This window comes from Phasianus colchicus, chromosome 1, assembly GCF_987193195.1.
Source record: "Phasianus colchicus chromosome 1, bPhaCol1.hap1.1, whole genome shotgun sequence".
Lineage (NCBI taxonomy): Eukaryota > Metazoa > Chordata > Aves > Galliformes > Phasianidae > Phasianus > Phasianus colchicus.
Window position 1 is genome coordinate 25,760,403 of NC_143436.1, and position 19,743 is coordinate 25,780,145.

Consider the following 19,743-nt stretch of genomic DNA (forward strand, 5'->3'; position numbering starts at 1 on the left):
GCACCCACACCTTGTCCGTGCAGCTGTGCCAGCGCCTCACCGCTCTCTGAGTAAAGAATTTCCTTCTAAAATCTAACTTAAGTCTCCCCTCTTGTACAGCCATTCCCCTTGTCCTATCACTATCAGCCCACGTAAAATTTAGTCCCTCTCCTTCTTATAAGCTCCCCTCAAGTACTGAAAGGAAGATCTTGACCCTATATTCAGTATTACTGCATGTCTCAAGGATGACTAAAAATAGGAAATTTATTGGTTAATTTGAAACAGTAATGATTCCTGGAATGGTTTCTGCAGAACTTCAACACCCTTTGGAAGAAGTTTCTGAATCATACAAGACTGCTACAGTTAAAGAGATACTGAGAGCAGGAGAAACTGATAGACTTCATGAGATGAATCCCAGCAGAGGAGTGAAGGAGCTCTGCAAAGAGCTGTGATGCCATGCAAAGGAGCAGGATAGCTCATCTGGAAAGGGCATGGCAAAGGCTTGCAGGAATCTTCTGAAAGTTCAAAGGCTGTGCTCCCCTCTTACCTACCGTGAATGGATTAAGCCACAGGAGTGGCTTAAAATTGCCACAGATCACAGACACCAAACTGGCCTTGCAAATGCCACCCAAGCTTCTTCTCATTGAGCTGTGCTGCACTGTTGGCAGCCCAGGACAGCTGCTGAAGAGAATATGTGTTAACTAGCTGGCCATCTCGCTGCCCTTCTTTTTCCATCACACCAACTGCATTTCAAGTCTAATTTTAAAAACATTTTATGCTCCAAAGTTTTGCTTTAACTCAACTCCTAGATCTTGGAATTGCCTTAATTGAGAGCTGACTGTAAACATGGAGCTGAGCGTGTGCGAAATGGGAGCAGTTCTTCTGATGTTGATAAGAAGAAAAGCCTTGGTACTGGCAGGAAACATAGCTTCCAAAAAGCAAAAATTGGATTGGAAAAAATTCCTCAAAAAATAGTGTCAGAAAATGAGTCACAAAGCTGAACTAAATGTGCATGGCTGCTCACTGCGTGTCTTTGTCTGGTATCAAACATTGCCTCTCACTCCACTCCTCCCCCTGAAGTTGTGTAATTATTCCAATTATGGTCTCAGCAATACTCCTGATACTTGCATGACAATGCCAGAGAGATTGGAATCAGCTGAGGATCAGTACTTATGTACAGCTGCAGCAGCAGCGAGACTGTCAGATAACAGCCTGCCCAAAAGCAGCCTTCCTTATGCAGCATGCTTCAAAACCTAAGGCTTAGGAGAGGAAAATCACTGTGGTTTTAGTGTCTTCTGTTCAGCTGCTGAAGTGCATCCTTTTATGTGCATTTTTGGATGGTTTGCTGGCTGAAGGCCTGAGCTGCTGGAGCTGTTGGTAGCGAGCTTTTATCAGCTCTGAATACAGCACTTACCCTGCTGCGTGATAACAGGCACTGGGATGGGCTCACAGAGCAGAGCAGTGCTTTCCTCATTGCACAATGTACAGACTTTCAGTCTCAGAGGATTCACGACAGTCATTCTGTCCCCACTCTGGAGGCTATCCATGGTTTAAATTACAACTCACAGAATCGGAGCTTTTCCTCTGAAGTGGGTGCCCTTGCCTCAGTCCTATATCAGAATATAGGACCGTCTCTCATGCATGCTTTTTTGTTACTTGGCCTGTTTGTTCCTTGTGTCAGAGGAGACATTTGCTCAGGAGAGATGGTGAGCTGTCCTCACATTCCTTTCTTCTCATAACCTCTAGCTATGAGTGATTCCCTTTTAAACGGAGGTGCTGCTGCCACAGCACATTTCACAACAGCCTGGGGGCTAGAAGTGTAATCCAACAACTGAGACACCCGAGATCAATTTTGCCTATCTGAGGTGTGCTAATGCATTTGGACTCCTTTGAAAGCATATTTTGGGAAGTATCCCACTCTGCTGACACGCAGTCACTGTATTTTCAGGTGACCAAGGCATTCTCTTCCCTTAATTTGGGATTCTGATTGGGGTTGGATGCGAGTAAGATGCCAAGTTGCTCAAACAAGGGCAGTTCTAGGCATGACCAAAATAAAACTGTAGGTACTGAGGGAAGGTTACATGAAAGGGAGGTGCCTCCTGAGTTTAAACATGTTCCTAGCTGGGTGGCATCTGGGCAGGGATTACAGTTCTGGATTTAAATGCCTGACTATCATTTCAATCCTGTGTTAGGTATGTATATCTTTTCTTATAGCTAGTCTCCATAGGTTTCAATCAAGGTAGCTTGTAAGCGCTTGGTTGGTGCAGAAAATAGATCAAAAGCTTTAATTCTGTCAGCTGAAGGTTAACTTTTCCAGACTCGAGCAATTTGGGTCATTCTTTTCTCAAGCCTTTTCATCATCAGGTTCAAAGTCCATTTGAGCTAGGCCACGAATGCTGGTTGGTGTCAACACTATTCTGTGCCATTCAGCCAGTTCTAGCATGTTATTAACTGCATTGTGTAGAAATAGCAATCTGAGAACTAGTCCCTCTCATGGGACTCAAGCACCCCCTCCCTGAGGCTTATATAAGATATGATTTTTTGTCACTGAGATCATAGAATTACGGAATCATAAAATGGTTTGGGTTGGAAGGGACCTTAAAAACCATCTCATACCAACCCCCTGGCATAGGCAGGTTGCCATCCCCAACTCAGACTGCCCACAGCCCTATCCAACCTGGCCTTGAGTACCTCCAGGGCTGGGGCACCTACAGCTTCTCTGGGCAGCTGTGCCACTGCATCACCACCCCGAGTAAAGAATTTCCTCCTAACATCTAAACTAGGAGGTTATGAGAGATACGTGGAGAAGAGCCTGTTCCGCTGCTTAGATACTTAGATTGCTTCCATAGGCCTGCACAATTTTTAGAGGAAACAATTTTTTTTTAATGCATCAGAGGAAAGGACCCAAGCCAAAACAAACATTTTGCATTAATCACTGCAGAAACTCTTCTCAGGAGGATGATTCAGAGCCGGAACCTATCCTAGTTCCTCTGGATTGCCTCTACAGAAGACATTTTCTTTTTGTTGAAATAATCTTTGGAATATCAGTGTCACTAGGTTAAAAATAGCCTCAATAATTCACCCCTCAGTTGTAAAACCTTGCATGAAGAAAGCACCTCAGTGCATAACTGGTGGTTCTGTGTGCTCATTGGAGGTCTTCAAGAACACAGCGTGCTAACAGACAACACAGCAGAGTGTCCAGAATTTGATTGTGTTCCATTTTCATTTTTTTGAAAAAAAAAAAAGTTTTTATTCATGTATTTTTAAAAGAGAGTTAGTACAGCTTAATAGCATTAGCTTTATCTCTGCAGGTGGGGGAAAGATCACACCCTGTAAAAATAATGAGCTTACCATTCTTTGGCTTCCATTAAATGTGAATGTGTGGTCTGAAGTCCCAGAGCTGCAGGGATGCTCTGAATTTTTCAGTTGGTGTCTGGGTGAGCTTTCTGGGTAGGTGGAGAAGGGCCTTCATTTATTAGGATCTCAAAGTTTCTCTTAAGAATTTGTGCCAATTTTTGTGGTGGACACGTAGGGTGTGGAAAGATAAAATACAAATATCTAAGTTCTACAGTCAGATTAGAAGGATTTTAAGGAAATGTTCTCACAATGAGGCAGGTTAGATTTCACTGTCAATTAAAAGAGAAAAGCCCATGAAGATAAATGGGGTTATTTCTGTCTGTTACTTGTGACCTCTAATGACAAACATAATACCAGAACATTTTACATTACAGAACTGAATCTCCAGCTGTTTGTAAGGTCTACAGTAACAAAAAATAGGTTAGAATTGGAACATCTCACACTTCATTTACTTACCCTCACAACTCTGCCCTAATGATGGGAAGTTTACCCTCGCTTTGAGCAACAATATTTTTCCCATTTCACAGAGGGGAAGAGGGAGCACAATTCAAAACAGATGATCTGAATCAGATGCAAATTTTCCTAGATTTGTAGTAGAGAATGAGATTAAGTTTCTGCATTCTCTCTTTTGCCTAAACTTTTACCAGCACATTTCTGTTCCAGTGCCAGCTGGTATCATTTGTCCATGTTTCAAAACAATTAGAAATGAATTTAAGGAATAGATCCTAAATCTACAAACACAGATTAGAGCCAGCACCCATTCCTGTTGTCCATGGATGGTATCAGTTATGGCAGAACTTTGTCATACATCACAACTTTCACATCCTGAAGTCCACGATTGCTGGAATCCAGTGCTGTCTGGGGGAGATGCACAATAACAGAACCAGTTCATGACAAACAAAAAGGCTCAAAATCAAAAGAACTGAGAAAATCATTCTCCTTTATTCTCTGTGGTAGCTAGAGCTGGATGACTTTGGTAAGCAACTGAGTGCATACATGCAATAGTATATAACCTAAATGGCTACACTTTTCCTTAATCTCAAGGTAGGATGCACACCTGAGTTCTCTCGTATCTCAGGGTTTTATAGGCCTCCTTTTAGACCACCTCTTTTTAGACTAGTGCTGATTCAAGGCACATTTTTGGTTAATTAATTCATTATATGGATTTTTTTTTTGTGTGAAAAATATCTGTAAACATCCTTGGAATTTGTAAAAGAAAAAAATCTCAAAAGAAGTCAAGCCTGGCCTGATCAATCTTTATTTTCAGCACAAATACTTCAGTTTTAACAGAAGAAAGGTAGGAACACATCTGAAGAATAAGCTAACTTCTGCAAGAAGACCAAACTCCATACAAGTCTCGGTGTGTATTAGTCATTAGGGTCCAGTTTTCAAAAGCCATACGAATCCCTCTCTAACTGTGGCAAATCGAAAAGAAGTTCTTAAAGTAGAAAGATGTTCTTAATGTGCAAAAAGTACGCAGTGTTAGCTAGCTTCTGCAGGCCAATGAGTAAGGAAATTCTGCAGCTCATTTGTAAATAAAGCATGCACCCTTAAAAAGAATTAAGCTTGGGAGATGCAGCCAAAATTCTGCACCAAAAGACTTGGAAAAGACACATTCTGTCTGGGCATAATTTGACACAAAGAGATACATAATTTTCCTCTACAAGCTGAATACAGTGGATAATAGCAGAACAGTACTGATGCTTATCTACTTATTTTCCCTCTCTCACATTCTGGAAGTATTCTACACTGTTAAGCATTTTAAGAGCTTTTTAAAAAGTTGAAAAATGTGAAAAAATAAAGTTGACAATTGGAAAAAGCTGATTTTTTTATTATTTTATTATATGTCCTTTTTGATAAGAAATCTGTGACACCATTTTAGAAAATAAAATTCTAAATCATACAAACATTTACAACAGCAGGAAAAAACAGCAGCATAAACCCATTAGAAGGCTAATGTAACTTCACTGTACCTCTGCATATGTTCTGTTACTCTGCTTTACAAGCTGTATTAGGTGCAGACAGAAAAAGGGCTTTGTTATGGGTTAGGCTTTAAAGTAGAATAAGCAACATAGAGAGTCAAGTTAGTAGACAAGGAGTTAGACAAGGATACCAATTACACCCACTTGACTTATTTAATAGCTTGTTACTTAGTTAAAGTGCCAGCGTAGCATCCATCATTTTAAATATCACAATGTCCACACAGATAACACACAGAATTAGGCAGGGTTGCATTTACTACTTTCCATTTTTAATTAAAAAAAAAAAAAAACACTTCTCATAAACAGGTATTTCCAGCTCTTTTGCATAGTCTTGTGTTAAAAATACTCTTTTCTGTTGCACACAACTATATATATAATGGATATCCTACAATTGCACAGCAATGCTTAAAAATCTGCATAGTTTATACATTGAAATTTTAGTTTAAGTCATTTTTTTTGCAGTTTCTCACTCTTGTTGCCTAGTAAGTTTGTTAGAGTTCAAATACCATAGAAATAATGCTTCAAAGAAAGCTCACCAAGTGCCATTTACAAAGGTACAAAATATACAGCAAAGTTAACCTCTTATTAAATAAAATATACAGATTAGCTGATAGTCCAAATCATTAGGTAACACCTTATTTTAAGGGATAACCTTCTAGGGAGCTTTTTCCCCAATACAGGAGAATTATGGAAGAGTTAACTTCTCCGTATGCTTATGCATCGTGCCCTTCTTTTTAAATGCAGATAATAATGGGCTGACAACATCATCTAGCATAGTGAGAGCCAAAAATGATCCCTGTAGGAATTGCAGTGAAATCAATTTGAAACCCCAGAGATCATTCTCACCCAGAGTATCTCAGCCTACTAATTTAAATATTTCTTGTAATAATGCCAATAGTCATCACAATGGTGGCAATTAAACCTTTAAGAGATTTTTTCTGTAATCCAGCAATCAACGTACCATTAAAATAAAGTGTTGCCAACATACTCCACGTTTATTCTGCTGTTAAAATAGTTAGATATGAAAACTGCCTACTTAGTCTTAAATTCATTCCCTGAAAATAAATGAGTTTTAGAATAATAGCATGTTCCCACTTAACCAGCCATTATCATCTTAACAGGTTGGAATGAATGGTAAGTGCTTGCATGTTACATTAGAAAGAGGTATAACACCATCTACAATTACAGCAGTGTTGCAACCCTGACAGTTACTCTTGATCCAGATGTATATTAACCATGGCAAAGCATCGGCCTACGCTATGAAAGAATGGTGCAACGAAAACATCTGTCAGGCTCTTCCATATGGTTTGCACTGAAGGCAAGACCATGAGACAGGTTCTCACAAAAGGCACCACAATCCTGTAAAAGAGCAAATGGAAGATCTGTGAGATTACTGTTGCCATAGCATAGGGCAATTGAGAGAAGAAAAGTGCTTATTTATGGAAAAGGAAGGGATCTTGCAGTCATTCTCCAGTGATTTTGTTCACTGACAGCCTCACACCTACATAAGTACCATAACCTACACGCTCCTCTGTCTCGGCTCACTTGTGCACAACAGCTTGTCAGCCCTCGTCATGTCTCTGCTTCTTCCTAACTGGCAACACTGAGCTAACTTTTGGGCATGCCTGCAATAGGGATGAACATTTTCCTGTTCTCTCATGCTGCTGGAGGTGATGCTGCAACTTGTGGTTAAGGATGGGTCCCTTAATGAGTCAGGAGTGGGGTCTTTAGGGCTTGACAGAAATCATACATTTCCCAGTTTGATCACCTGGGAACAGAGCTCTTTATGATCCCTTCAGGGCATTCTTGTGTCCCTTGCTCTGATGTCTCTTCAGGTGCTTCTTTTCTGTCTCTCTTGTGTGCACACACACACACGCACACACACCTCTTGCCATTCATACTTCATTCCTGCCAATCCAAGACCAATGTTAAAGTTGTTACAGCAACACAGAAACAGTAGAGCAATACTGAAATGCATTTTATTGCTATAGTACAGAGACAGGCCAGACCTCTGATATATGGCATCTTGTTGATACTGTGAAGCTTTTCACTTACAGGTGAGTAACAAAAAAGCAGAACAAAGTCAAAACTCTTGTTGAGGGAAAAGATCTTTTTATCTCCTTGCATGCTTGAAAGAATTGTGCTTTCAGTCTGCCAAGCACAGAAATCATCCATGTATGCTCTCCATATGTCCTGACTCCAAAGCAATGTCATTAGTGGTGGCTTAAGCTAAGCTCACTGACAGCAGAGATGAGCCAGGCGTGTGCACACAGCTGGTGCACCAGGGCTGCCACATGCAAAATCAATGACCACATCAGCACTGATTATTCTCTTTTTTTCACCACTTCCTGGCCCAAACCCTGGCCATTTCACTAAGCTGTGTGTTCTTACTTGGGTGCAAACAAATTACATGTACGCATAACATATATAATACTGAAGTCACACTAGAACAAGGTTCTCAAAGATCTCTGCACCATGTTTAATGTATTTATTTCCTACATGAGGCAGAAGAAGCTATACATCCATTTGATAGAGATAATGAGCTGCTCCAGTTTGCTGCTGCATTCAAGATTTAAGATCCCAGTCTTGCTTCCACAAAATTCAGCTGCAGAACTCTCACTGACTTTGGTTGGAAGTAATAGGCAAAATATTTATTATTCTGTCACATGTCTGAAAAATATCTAAGTAAATACTGTGTATTTCCAGTGAGTACTACTCAGAATAACAGTGTAGAAAACAAACAGACAAGCAACTGTTGCATTAAAAAAATTAAAGCTTCGATACCTGAAGAGTAAGAATGAAAGAATTATTTTCAATGTAGATCTGGATTCTTGCTTTAATCGTACAGTGCAAGCTGTATGCTACCATGTCTGTGCTGCACTCCAAGCTAACCCAGATGGATTTAAACAAGAATAGCTTTTCTAAAACCTTCTCTTTCTTTGTCTCTGCTGAAATAGCTAGTAAAACACACAGCACATAGAACTGTGAGTGCTACTGGAACACGTATCTGTAGTCTTAAACTGAACTCTGTAAACTGCGTGTTTATTAATCACTTATAGTATCACTGTATATAGAATAGATGATTTATAGAAAATAAAATAAGGGCTTCATGATAAAGTTGATGAACATCAATAATGCAAAGGCAAAAAACTTCTCCAACACAGGGAAAACACCAGAAGTAGCTACTCAGCTTGTATTGACTTCACCCATTTTCCATTTCACTTAGTTTACGAACTGCTAATACTGCTCCTCTGCTGCCATCTAAATTTAATTTGGTCTGCTTTTTTTTTTTTTTCTTTCTTTCCTCCTTTCTTTTTTCCCCCAATCTAATTCATCTGCAGGGGAGCAGAAAGGCCTATGTTTCTACTGAAAGCCTACATTTCTATTGGATCATCCATAAACAGGACCACACAAACTACAACCTAAACAAATACCACGTTACGTAAAACCTTCACAGCAAGTTGCAGCGAATCACCAGGAGTTCATTAAGGAAGGCTGGGAAAACAGCCATCATACTACATGCAACTGCTATAGAGATCATCCACAACTCAACATCTCTCAATAAGGTTATATACAATAAATATAAAAATGTTTTGGTAATGTTTTTTAATCTTTTAACACATTATCCATATTTATGCTATACTGCATACAAAAAACAGCAGAACGCAAGCAGCTTTCAATTTTAAAATAAAAGTCAGTCTTAGTTTTCCTTACTTTCAGAATATACATATCCTAAGGATATCAACATTTACTGCAATTTTGGAGCTACTCTTGGTAGAGCAGTAGAGCACTGGGAAATAAAATAAAGCTTTTCTGAATTTGGTATCTAAGCTGACGAACAATCAGAGCATTTCAACTACTCATGTAACCTGTCTTTGAATCACACTGTACATATATGTTATAAAATATCCATCCAACGGTATTTTCTGAGGAGGTACTTCAACTTTTCATGGAGCTGGACAATGTATTGCAGCAGTCATTCACTGCTAATCCAGATTCCTGCTTTATAGTTAAAAATCACATCTCCTGTGAAGTATTTAAAAATGGAATCTCAGACAAATCTTAATGACATTTTTCAAATACTAAACCATCCAGTGCTTAAACTATCCAGTTCCAGGCTTGCGTGTGTACTACATCATGATTTTGTTTTGCATGGCACTACAGTATAAGCAAATATAGATTGCTGAAAATGAGCTAGCAGTTTCAGAGCTTCTTGTAAAGCCCCACTAACCACTGGGCTACTTATGAGTAAAGCCATAACCATTGAAGCTTTGCATGACCCAAACCCAGTATACAAAGTACAATAAAACCATTTCATGTTCCAAGACTCACGTAGACTGGAAAAGACAAAACTAAAAAAGAAACAAGACAACACCCACCTACTCCCTTTTCAGAGGACAAGGGTATATACCAAGACAACATCAGACTATGTGGTATGCCTTTGTGGCACAGCAGTGCTGTAACTTCTTTTGATTTTAGACAGCCAAGCAGGGAGATTTTTGGGGTTGAATATGATAGCAAACAGCCATGTAAATGGAGTTGCAGAGAAAGAGTTTAGATGATGCACATTCAAATCTGCTCCTCTGTGTGTATGCCCTGGCTACATTTGTGAACGGAAGCTTATGTGAAGAGGAGCTTTGAGTATCTGCTACTCAAGCTGATTACAAGAACACAAAGCTGGATGACTCCTTGTGTTTTAGAGCTCATCTCCAACCTGAAGTTACAGATTCTCAAATGATGCATCATCAATTCTCAGAATAAATATATAATGAGACATTTTACAGATAAGACTACAAAAAAGCATATGTGAAATTCAAGAGGCTGCCAACATGTGGCTTGGAACAAGAATTCATCTCTGGATCAACCACAGAGATCATGATTTTGCATGGGCTGCCGGGAAAACCAGCAGTGTTCTGCTCGTATTAAAAAATCAATAATTTTAACAGCCTCAGTCTAGGGACATGTTTAAAAGGTTGTTCGGATATTCACAGATAGCTGTTAAAGTTGGTCTGACAACTTCGAGTGTATCGGCTGCAGTAAGATCATCACTAAGAGAGAAGCCGTGTAGAGAAGTGGCCTTCCTTGAAGTAGCTTGTATGTAGGTCATGCTAGCTTCAGTATCTTTTGCCAGGCAGTGTAAATCTGGATTTTAGCTTAAGTAATATGAGAACAGAACCTAAGTATGTTCACTTTTAATAGGTCGCAATGAAAACTGAAGTTTTCTTTTTGCTTTCCACAGGTCTCATGTGTTCACTTCCCTTTTTAGTGCTCTTTTTTTCTGATGAAAGACAACATTTACTATCAGACACAATGGGTGCAAATCATGAAGAATCCTTGGTGCACGAGGAATGCTGTCAGATTTCAGTGGATTTTTAGCATGTTGACAAAACTGCAAGGTGTGTGTGACTATCAACAGAGTTTTGTTCCCTGGCACTTCCAAGTGTTGTTCAAACAGCTTCTAATTTATTCTTAGGAAAGGCTCCCCTGCAACTGATCAATGTCAACATCTCAGTGGTTTGGATGCTGCAAATGAGGCACAGAGATTCTGATAAGCCCTCCTGTAGACACCCATGTGGGAGGGAGTGCCCAGAGCTTTCCCATGATGTTTAAACAGCTGAAGACAGAATTATAATGTAATTCCCATCCTCGCAACCACAAAACAAGGAGTTGATATTTTTACAGACCCAACAGGCTTACACGGGAACCAGTGTTTAGGGTCCCTTTAATGCCTCTGGTATCAGTTGCTTCTGTACTATCCTCCCAAACACAGAGACTTTGAATTCCTTAATCCCAAGAAATCTGGAACACTGGGAGCTGCAGAAATAAGTTAGCATAACATCAGTGTGCTCAAATGCTGTGCTGGAACAAATCCAAGCTGTGTTTGTGGGATGACCAGACTATACTGTGCTACCAACTGGGTAGGGTCCAAGGGGATGCAGACAGCACTCCTGAGCTATGTGATTCTCTCACACCTATCCAGGTGCAAGAGCAAAATGAAAGATCAACTCCATACTGACAGTGAACTTAGGCACAGAAAATCAGTTGCTGGGGAGACAAGTGTGTTTGCAGAAAGTCAAGGGAAACTTTTCAAAATCAAGTGCCACATTCACTCAGTTCTATTTCGGATGTACTGGGAACCACAGTTCCTGACAGAGTCACTGGGGACTGCTTGCACAAATAGAAATTGACCTCTGAGTCCTGTTCAGTGGAACTCGTGTCCACATATCCAGCCTGTGAAATTCAGATATAAGATCATTCTGCAGCATTAAATGTTATAATTCTGAACAAACTGAGCATCAATGAACTCTTCCACAGACATTTCACTATAGGAAATCCGTATGTCCACCATATCCTTTTGCAGTTCTGGTACATTACAGCACAGTGACCACTGGCTGATATGAAAGTCTAGGCCCACTATAAAATGTCCATAATAATTTGAGGCCCAGCGAAGTAGCAGCTCTAAATTATATTGCAACTCCCTACTGCAGAGTCTGCATGCTCCAAAATCTAAGTCAAGTCAGGTTTTGAAGCAGCTCCTAACAATGCCATCAACCCAAATTTCCACTCTCCTTCTGAAAATGGAAATCTGCAACCAAAAGATTGCAATCAGAGGTTCAAACAACCATTGCATTTATACCGAGTTTGTTTCCCAGTTCCAGATAGCATTTTGTCTTCCTTACTGACTTCTTCATGATACCAATATTAGCCAAGGCAAATGAGGCATAGATCAAAACTTATGTATATGGGAAACCCTGGTTTGCAAGAATGACATTGATCACACGTGCATTCATGCTTTCTTGTGCAGCCTGATGGACTCTCCTTCCTCAGCATCATTCTTTTCCTCTCTTCCTTCTCCACAATCAACTGCCTCTCTGGGCTCGCAATATTTCACCAGTAGTTTCTGTATAAAGTACATCAGCTTTGCTGCTTTGGAGAGCTGCTGTATTTGTCTGTGAACCACGGCCATGGCTTTCCTGGGCTCAGGAGGGGTTCTCTGCACCGTACCTGCAGATGGCTGTGCACCTGCTGCGAGGCAGTGACAGCCGACTTTGTGACAGTGGCAAAGAAAGACTGAGCTGGGCCCCCTGAAGCTTTCTTCACTCTGTGAGCAAACGAGTCTGGTGTAAGAAATGCTGCTGCACGGGCCCTTCAATTACAGTACACGTGTTTTAACACTGTCTGAACACCGGTTTACAAAAGCAAGCGATCAATAGCCAGGCAAGGTGCCCCACAAACAGCAACAGGAGCTCACCCAGACGGGAAAGCTGCTAAGATCAAAGCATGGAGTTGAATCACGGACAGAGAGTCATTTTAATTCCTCTCCCATCAGCAGCCCAGCAGGCAGAGCCGCCCGCAGGCCGTCACGGCGGCGGTGGCACAGAGGCGGCACGGCAGAGCCCCGGCCCGCCGCCCCGCGCCTCACGCACTCACCAGATGTGCAGGCAGCTGAGCGCCGCGAAGACGATCCCCAACACCAGGGCCAGCGGCACGGCGAGCAGCAGGCTCAGCAGCTTGTACAGCACGTACTTGCTGAGCTCGAACAGCGCGTGGCTGCAGATCCACACCTTGTCGAAGGAGTGGGTGAGCTCGGGCTCGGCGATCACGTCCTCGAAGCCCAGCTGGAAAAGCGAACAGCCCCGACGGCCGTCAGCCGCCGCCGCCCGGTCCCGCTCCCGGCCCCGCCGCCCCCACCGCCCCGCCCGGCACCTGGAGGTGGGCGTTCAGCCCGCGGGGGTCCCGCTCCAGCGCGTCCTCCGGGCACTTCTCCGCTTCGGACGGCTCGGGGCCGCCCGGCGGGAAGTTGTCGTCGTCCATGAAGATGCGGGTGTCCGCCTTCTCCGTCTCCAGCCCCATGGCGCTGCCCCGCGCTGCCCGGCTCCCGCCCTGCCCCGTCCACCGCCCCCGGCACCGCGGCCCCGCCGGCCCGGGGCGGAGCGGTGCGGGGAGGCCCGGCCACGCCCCGTAGGGCCGCGTCGAGGCCTGCGCCGGGACCGGCACCCGGCATCCGGAGAGACGGCGGCGCTGAGGCGGGCCCGGCGCGGGGCGGGGGGCGCGACGCGTGCCGGCCTTCCGTCCGGGCGCGGTGCTGAGCGGTGCCGCTGCGGGCTCACGCGAGGCTGGGCTGAGCGGCAGCGGGCGTGCGTGGCACGGAACGGCGCAGAGCGGGCAGAGCTGAGCCGGGAGCCGTGTTGCTGCCCGCAGGCAGCCTTAGGGGGAATGGGGCCGGAGCTGCACGCCGCGGCTCCCTGCCCAGCGTGCATCCGTAACTTGTCTGACACTCGGTATTCCGCAAACCGCCTGTGTCTCCCACAGTGAGATCGTGCATCCATCATTACAAGCTGTTGTTGTGTCCTGTCAGCTCGTACCGTTTACGTGGTTTAAGCCTAAGAGTGCCCTATAAAAGCAAACAGGTTCCTGTAAGGACTGCTGGAGGCACTGACAGTGCTGATGTATGAGCTGAGCTCGGGCGCAGTCAGAAGCGCGTTCCTCAGAAGCCACAGTCTCTCTTGGGAACAGAAGTGACATTGCTAATCAGTGATCAAGGCTTCTTGAATTAAAACAAACCCAGCACTGGTAATTTTCTTTAATATTCACCACTGCATTAAATTAAGAGCAGCCCTAAGCTGAGAGGAGCACACAGGAAAGTGATACAAAAATAACTGCAAGGTTTGGGTAGGAAATCACCAAACACAATGCTCTGGACCGCGCTGCATTGTTCTTGACCGGATACCTTCCACAGAAATGCTTCACAACTCTGCGTAACTCCCGTTGATGCTTTTTTCCTCCCCTGCTGATGAGTTTGGAGATCCTGGTGTCACAGAAATGGTTTCTATCCAGCAGTCTGGCTGTGGCTCATTAGCTTTAAAGGCTCGCAAGCAGGAGTTTTCAATTGGTTTAAATACAAGCAAAGAAACAGAGTGATGACTCAGGATAGACTTTTGAGCTTCATTTCTACCTCTCAGTTCCTCTTTTTTTTTTTTTTTTTTTTTCAGTGAGTGGGAGGAACAAAAAGGCCAGCTGACAGGCTTGAGGTTCAGACATCCTTCAGGATCCTTCTGCCCAGCAGTTATTTTTTTTAACTTTTGTGTATGGGAGCTGCTCCTTTGTTGAAAAGAGAGTTCTAAGAACTGTTTTGGAGAAAGATTATGAAGAAGCACCGTGAATGTTCATGACAATTTCTCTAAGGAGTGAAGTGCAGCAGAAGGGGAAATGTCTCGGCTCACACACAGCTTTTTGGAAGAAGAAAGTTCTCATCCAAAAAGTTGACATACTTGTCAGTGGCAAAGAACGGGTTAAGTTGGTTACATTTAGCCTCTAACCAATGTGTAATTTTATTGCAAAATGTCAAGTCAGTTCAGCCTTTGTTTTATAAGGATGTTCCTGTTTAAACTTTGAGCATGACTTTGATTATTGTAGTGTTTTATATACAAATAGAGACTATCTTTCCTGAACATGGCAAGGATGTCAGTTATATGGCTTTTGGCAAAAGCTTACATGGTTATACTTTGCATTTCAGAGAGTTCTCCAATCTTTGCAACAAGACCCTGAATAATGTGCAGTTGGGTCTTATCTAGTCTGTTCTGCTTGTCTGGTTGAGTTCAGTTCTCAGATTTTCTGCCTCTTTCCCTTTTCTTTCCCCTTTTAAAAGTATGTATTTCTTACCTCATCTAAAATGATTGTGTCATGCTTATCGTATTAATTTTTACATTTTCAAAGATAAAGGACAAGAAATTATGTTAGTTTCTCCTGTAATCTCATTGGGCTTTCAGCTGAAGTGTGCTTTGAGTAAGTTTTTTTCTTTTTAAAGTCAGTATGGAAAATCTTCAAAACTTTTAAGTAGCTATGAGAAGACGATCTTCACATCTTTATGACATAACTGGGGAATTATTGCTACTACTGCTTCGCAGATGGGCTGATGGGACACAAAATGTCATTTGGGTTCTGAGTGTTTAGTGAATATTGCAAGTGAGGTGTGAGCAGAATGGCTGCAGCCCTCAGGTGAACACAAGGAAAGAGTGGGAGGGAGAGGAAGCTGAACAGCTGAGATTTCAAGAAATGAACAAGGCAGTAGGAATGGGGAAGGTGCAGCCTTTTTTCAGCCCCCTTTCCCAAGTTTTCTTCTGAGAAATGTGTGCCTGGATCTAAATCCATATGAAGGAAGCAGGTACAATGAAGAAATTTGTGTAGCGTTCAGGAATGTGCAAGATGACTTAAAATGGTAGCTCTCAGACTTTAAAGGGATGGATTAGAATCTTTTTTTTCTTCTTTTTTTTAAGATTTCTGAGTAGATAGATTTCATATTCAGATTTGATACATATGGAGAGGTTCAAGCTGAAAACTTCATCACATTGTATTGATTTAGCTATTTTTGCAGATACATGTGTATGTGTATGTATATATATACACACACACACTATATTTTGAAATATATGCATAAGAAAAACTGGTGGAAGACTTTTACCAAAAGTGGCTGTGTTATATATATATATGGTAGTTTGCCACCACTGAACCAGTAACTCTTGACTTGTTGCAAGGAAAAGGACAAGTGGGTCCTGGCCTTGTGTAGAGACTCTCTTGTTCTCAGTTGCTTTTCTTGTAGTTTTTTTCCCCATGGAGTGCAAATTTTGCTGCCTTCAGTGATCAATCAATATAAACAAATGGAAGCCACAGCTAAACATTTATATTTATTTTGCCAGATTCTATCCTACTCTGCTGAATTTAAGCCAAAAGCTTCTATGAAGAAAGTTTGTGTATGTGTTAGGGTGAAAGCTGCTTACAGAATCTGAGTAGAGATGATGTGATAAATGTATTCAGGTCAAAAACTTGTTGCAGAAATCATTTTAGGATTTTCTGCATATCTTTCAGCCAAGCCAGGCTGGAGAGAATAAAGATATTTATAATAACTTTCAGCATAGCCTCTGATGTCTAATATGAGAAGGGAAGAAAGCAAGTGCTCCCATGAGGGCTACTGAGTTACTGTTTTGCTGATCTACCAGTTAGTGCTCAAATTAGCTCTGGAGCGGAGGTGAGAGAGTTTGTTGCTTTATGGCAACAGTGGAAATTCAGTTCTGTGAGGAGATGGAAAGCATGGGGAATAGCAGAGGGAGCAGGGGTGAGACATTTTTTAGTTGTATCTTGTTTCATTTCTCCAATCAGTAGAACTCTTGAAATGCTTTCCGTGTGTTTTCATAATTCATGTTTTCTTTTTTTCTTTTAATTATCATCATTATTATAATTTTTGCTTCTCACTGCACTTTATAGGTATCAGCAGAGCTATTAGGGATTTGAATGCTGAAAAAATGGCAATTTAGTGGGAGAGGTCCCAGCCTGGACACTGGAGCTGAGTGACGTGTGATACATACTTCAAGATTTACAGAAGGACAGGGATTGTTACAGTTTTGCCTGTGTGCTTGAGTATGTTGAAGCTTACATATTGGGTATGAAGAAGGTATTTAAGACAGATTTGTGCTAAGTGGGCCAGCTGCATGTTGTAAAAAGTTGGGACAGGAATGTAAGGTATAGAAAGCTCTGACTGACAGCTGTGCCTGTTGGTGCTCCAAGATTGCAACAGAAAAACTTCTCATTCAACCTTACAGCACGGTCTTCAAACAGCTACTGCTGTGGTGGCTTGATAAAATATGGTAACTCTTAAAGTTTGATAGAGCATGAAACCAGAACTGAATGCTGATCAAACCTCAGAGCTTGCTCTGAAGGCCTGCTAAGTTGAAAAAGGAAAAGGGCTATGGTGGAAGAGATGTGTAAACAGCCCTGGTGATGGTGTGACTTGTGGGAAAGAGCAGACAGGGATTTCTGTTTGAGCAGCCAACAGTTAAGCCACGGATTCTGATGGAAAGTCATTATAAAAGGAGTAGCTGTTTGGCCATCGTCTGTTGGAAACATTCGAGGTTTAGCTTTCTGTGATGCAGAGTCCTGCTCTTTAGCTTGGGTTGCTGTGCATTTGCTGAAGATTCCTAGATGCTCTGGTTTAATGAGGGCTCTCTTAATGGTTATTTTATGCTTTTATTAATGGATCATTGCTTTGCAGGGTGCTAGTATCTTGATGATGACTGGGAATTGCTGAGTGGTGTGCAGTTGTTGATGGAGAGTTTAAAAAAAATGAAAAACAAACCCTTGGAACTCTTCAATATCTGCCACAAGCTTCAGGGCTTTGGAATTCTTTTTTTGTTGTCATTGTTTTAAATCTTACTAATTTCTTCTGGAGGTGCAGATTCCAATCTATTCAGCAAACAGATCACATACATCTCAGAGCAGTTTATGAAAGCTGTCCTGCTGAAATTTGACTCTAAAAGTGACAATGTCTTGATTTAGACTAGCATGGTTTACTTTGCATTTCTAAACCACACTTCAGCCGTTTACTACCACTGAATTTTCCAGATGATTCCTGCAGCTGAGTATCTCACAACGTATACTGAATGCTCTTTGATCTTTTCACAGGTTTCTGCTTTTCTCATACGTTGGATGTGGAGGGGAAATACTGAGGATGTTTTGCTTGAATTAGGTCATTCTCTTGTGCAGTTCTTGTGCCTTTACAAAAAATTCTTGTGATCTGATAAAGTACTTATCCTAAGAATGCATTTTTGCTCTGTTTGCAGTATGTTGATGAGACAGAACGTCTCCAAGGAACTTAGGACATTCTCAGCAATAAATTAATTCAATCCTTGAAAAAAGAAATTTATTTATTTATTTGTTTGTTTGTTGCTAAAATATAGAAAAAATAACTTTCCATTCCTATTCAGAGTTTACTTTTAGAATGGCTTAGTAGAAAACTGATGAGTTTTTCCCTTCTAAAGCATTGGCCGGTCCTACAATTAGGGCTCATAAGGGACTTTTACTTGCACAAGGAGTGCTTCACAAACTCTACTGTTGTGTTATTTTGTTGTTGGCACTTTTTTTTTTCTTTTCCCTAAAATGTTTCCTGTCTTTTTATAGTGACTTGCTTGGGTGACTTATTTGAATCTTGACTTCTTTTGGTAAATTAATCATTAAGTCATTTTTGAGATAAAAAAATTTCCTTTACAAAAAATGGCCGCTGCTTTGGGGATAGTAGAATTTTCAGAATGCCTTTTTAAAGGTCGTGCAATTTAAAAAGTTCTACTTTGAAAACTGCACTGAGATGAGAGTCCAGGAGAGAAAGACTCTGTTATCCACCTGGATAACTTTTGTTGACCATGTGAGCAATTAGCATTTTTGCTAAATGATTTGACTCAAATCAGTGTAATTAGTTGAATCAAATTGAGTCAAATCTTCTTGAAGATACACTTGGTTACGTGTCTTCTCTCTGTAAGAATTCTCTAGTATCATTTGGATTTTAGATTGGTGGTTGTCTATGCAACTACCACATGTGTGTCTTTAATATATATGAAAGTATGTTTGTATTGTATGTATGAATGTGTGCCTATTATAGTGTTTTGCTCTGTCCACATTGTGCTAAGAAAAGAGACAGGAGGACAATGAATGCAAAGTTACTTTATAGACAGAGTGCAAGTGATAAAGTCTGGTGAACTCTGATTCCTCTTCAGTTGGTTTCTCCAGTTGTTTGTTTTTTAGGTTTTTTTTCCCCTCCATGCTGCTCCCTTCCAATTCTACATGCTTTTTCTCTTTCTGTCTTTCAAATAACTTTTTATTAAATCCAGATGGAATAATGAAACTTGCCTAAGTGAGTCTGCAGCACCCAGTGGGTTCAACAAGTGTGATGCTCGCATCTTAAGATGTCTTTCAGAGTTAGTGTTTGGTGATAGCAGTGGTAGGAGACACAGCAGAGAACAGTGGGTAGTTAGAGATCATTTTGTTCAGCTTGTTCTCCAAAGCTGCTTTGACCAGAGCTAGATGATCCTTAAATGAAATACCAGCTATGTTGTCTTAATAGCATGCAGCATTGTGTACTGGAGGTGAACAATGAGGAATAAGGTTTTAAGAGACCTGCTACAGACAGGTTTGAGAGAAGAAAACATTGTCAGTCCTACGTTAATCCTTGTAGATCTTTTACATCTCCCATGCCTGAGAAAGTGCTCAGTCTGTTTTGGATGTCCAGCATACTATTTTCTTCTCTTATTTAGTTACTATTTCTTTGCTCTTCCTCTTTTGCCATAAAAGTCCCTTGCCTTTTGTATTTATGCCTTTCAAACTGTGCATTACTCTATCTCTTTTCCTTGTCATATTGCCAAGGTCTTCAGAATCCAGTTCTATTTTAATCACTCACTATGTGTCTGTCTCTCCAGCTCTCTGGTCCTTTTTGCTGTTTTCTGGACTCTTTCCATTTTCTCCCCTGGTCTTTTTGATAGTTAGATGACTGTAACTGCATGTAAAATTCCTGGCAAGCACACGGAGGGTAAGGTCATACAAAGATAGATTTTCACCTTCTTTCTCTTTGACTTGATGTGTTTGTGAAAACAGCTCAAGACTG

General features: G+C 41.5%; 1 protein-coding gene across 1 annotated transcript; it reads right to left on the reverse strand.

Annotated features, from left to right (window-relative positions):
* Nucleotides 1–5,157: 5,157 nt before the first annotated feature.
* On the reverse strand, nt 5,158–13,245 carry CAV2 (caveolin 2). The gene is made up of 3 exons (XM_031615485.2): nt 13,026–13,245; nt 12,750–12,937; nt 5,158–6,677 (listed from the first exon to the last, which is right to left on the reverse strand). The coding sequence occupies exons 1-3, from the start codon at nt 13,170–13,172 to the stop codon at nt 6,527–6,529; spliced, it is 486 nt and encodes a 161-aa protein (XP_031471345.1). The 5' UTR covers nt 13,173–13,245; the 3' UTR covers nt 5,158–6,526.
* Nucleotides 13,246–19,743: the final 6,498 nt, after the last annotated feature.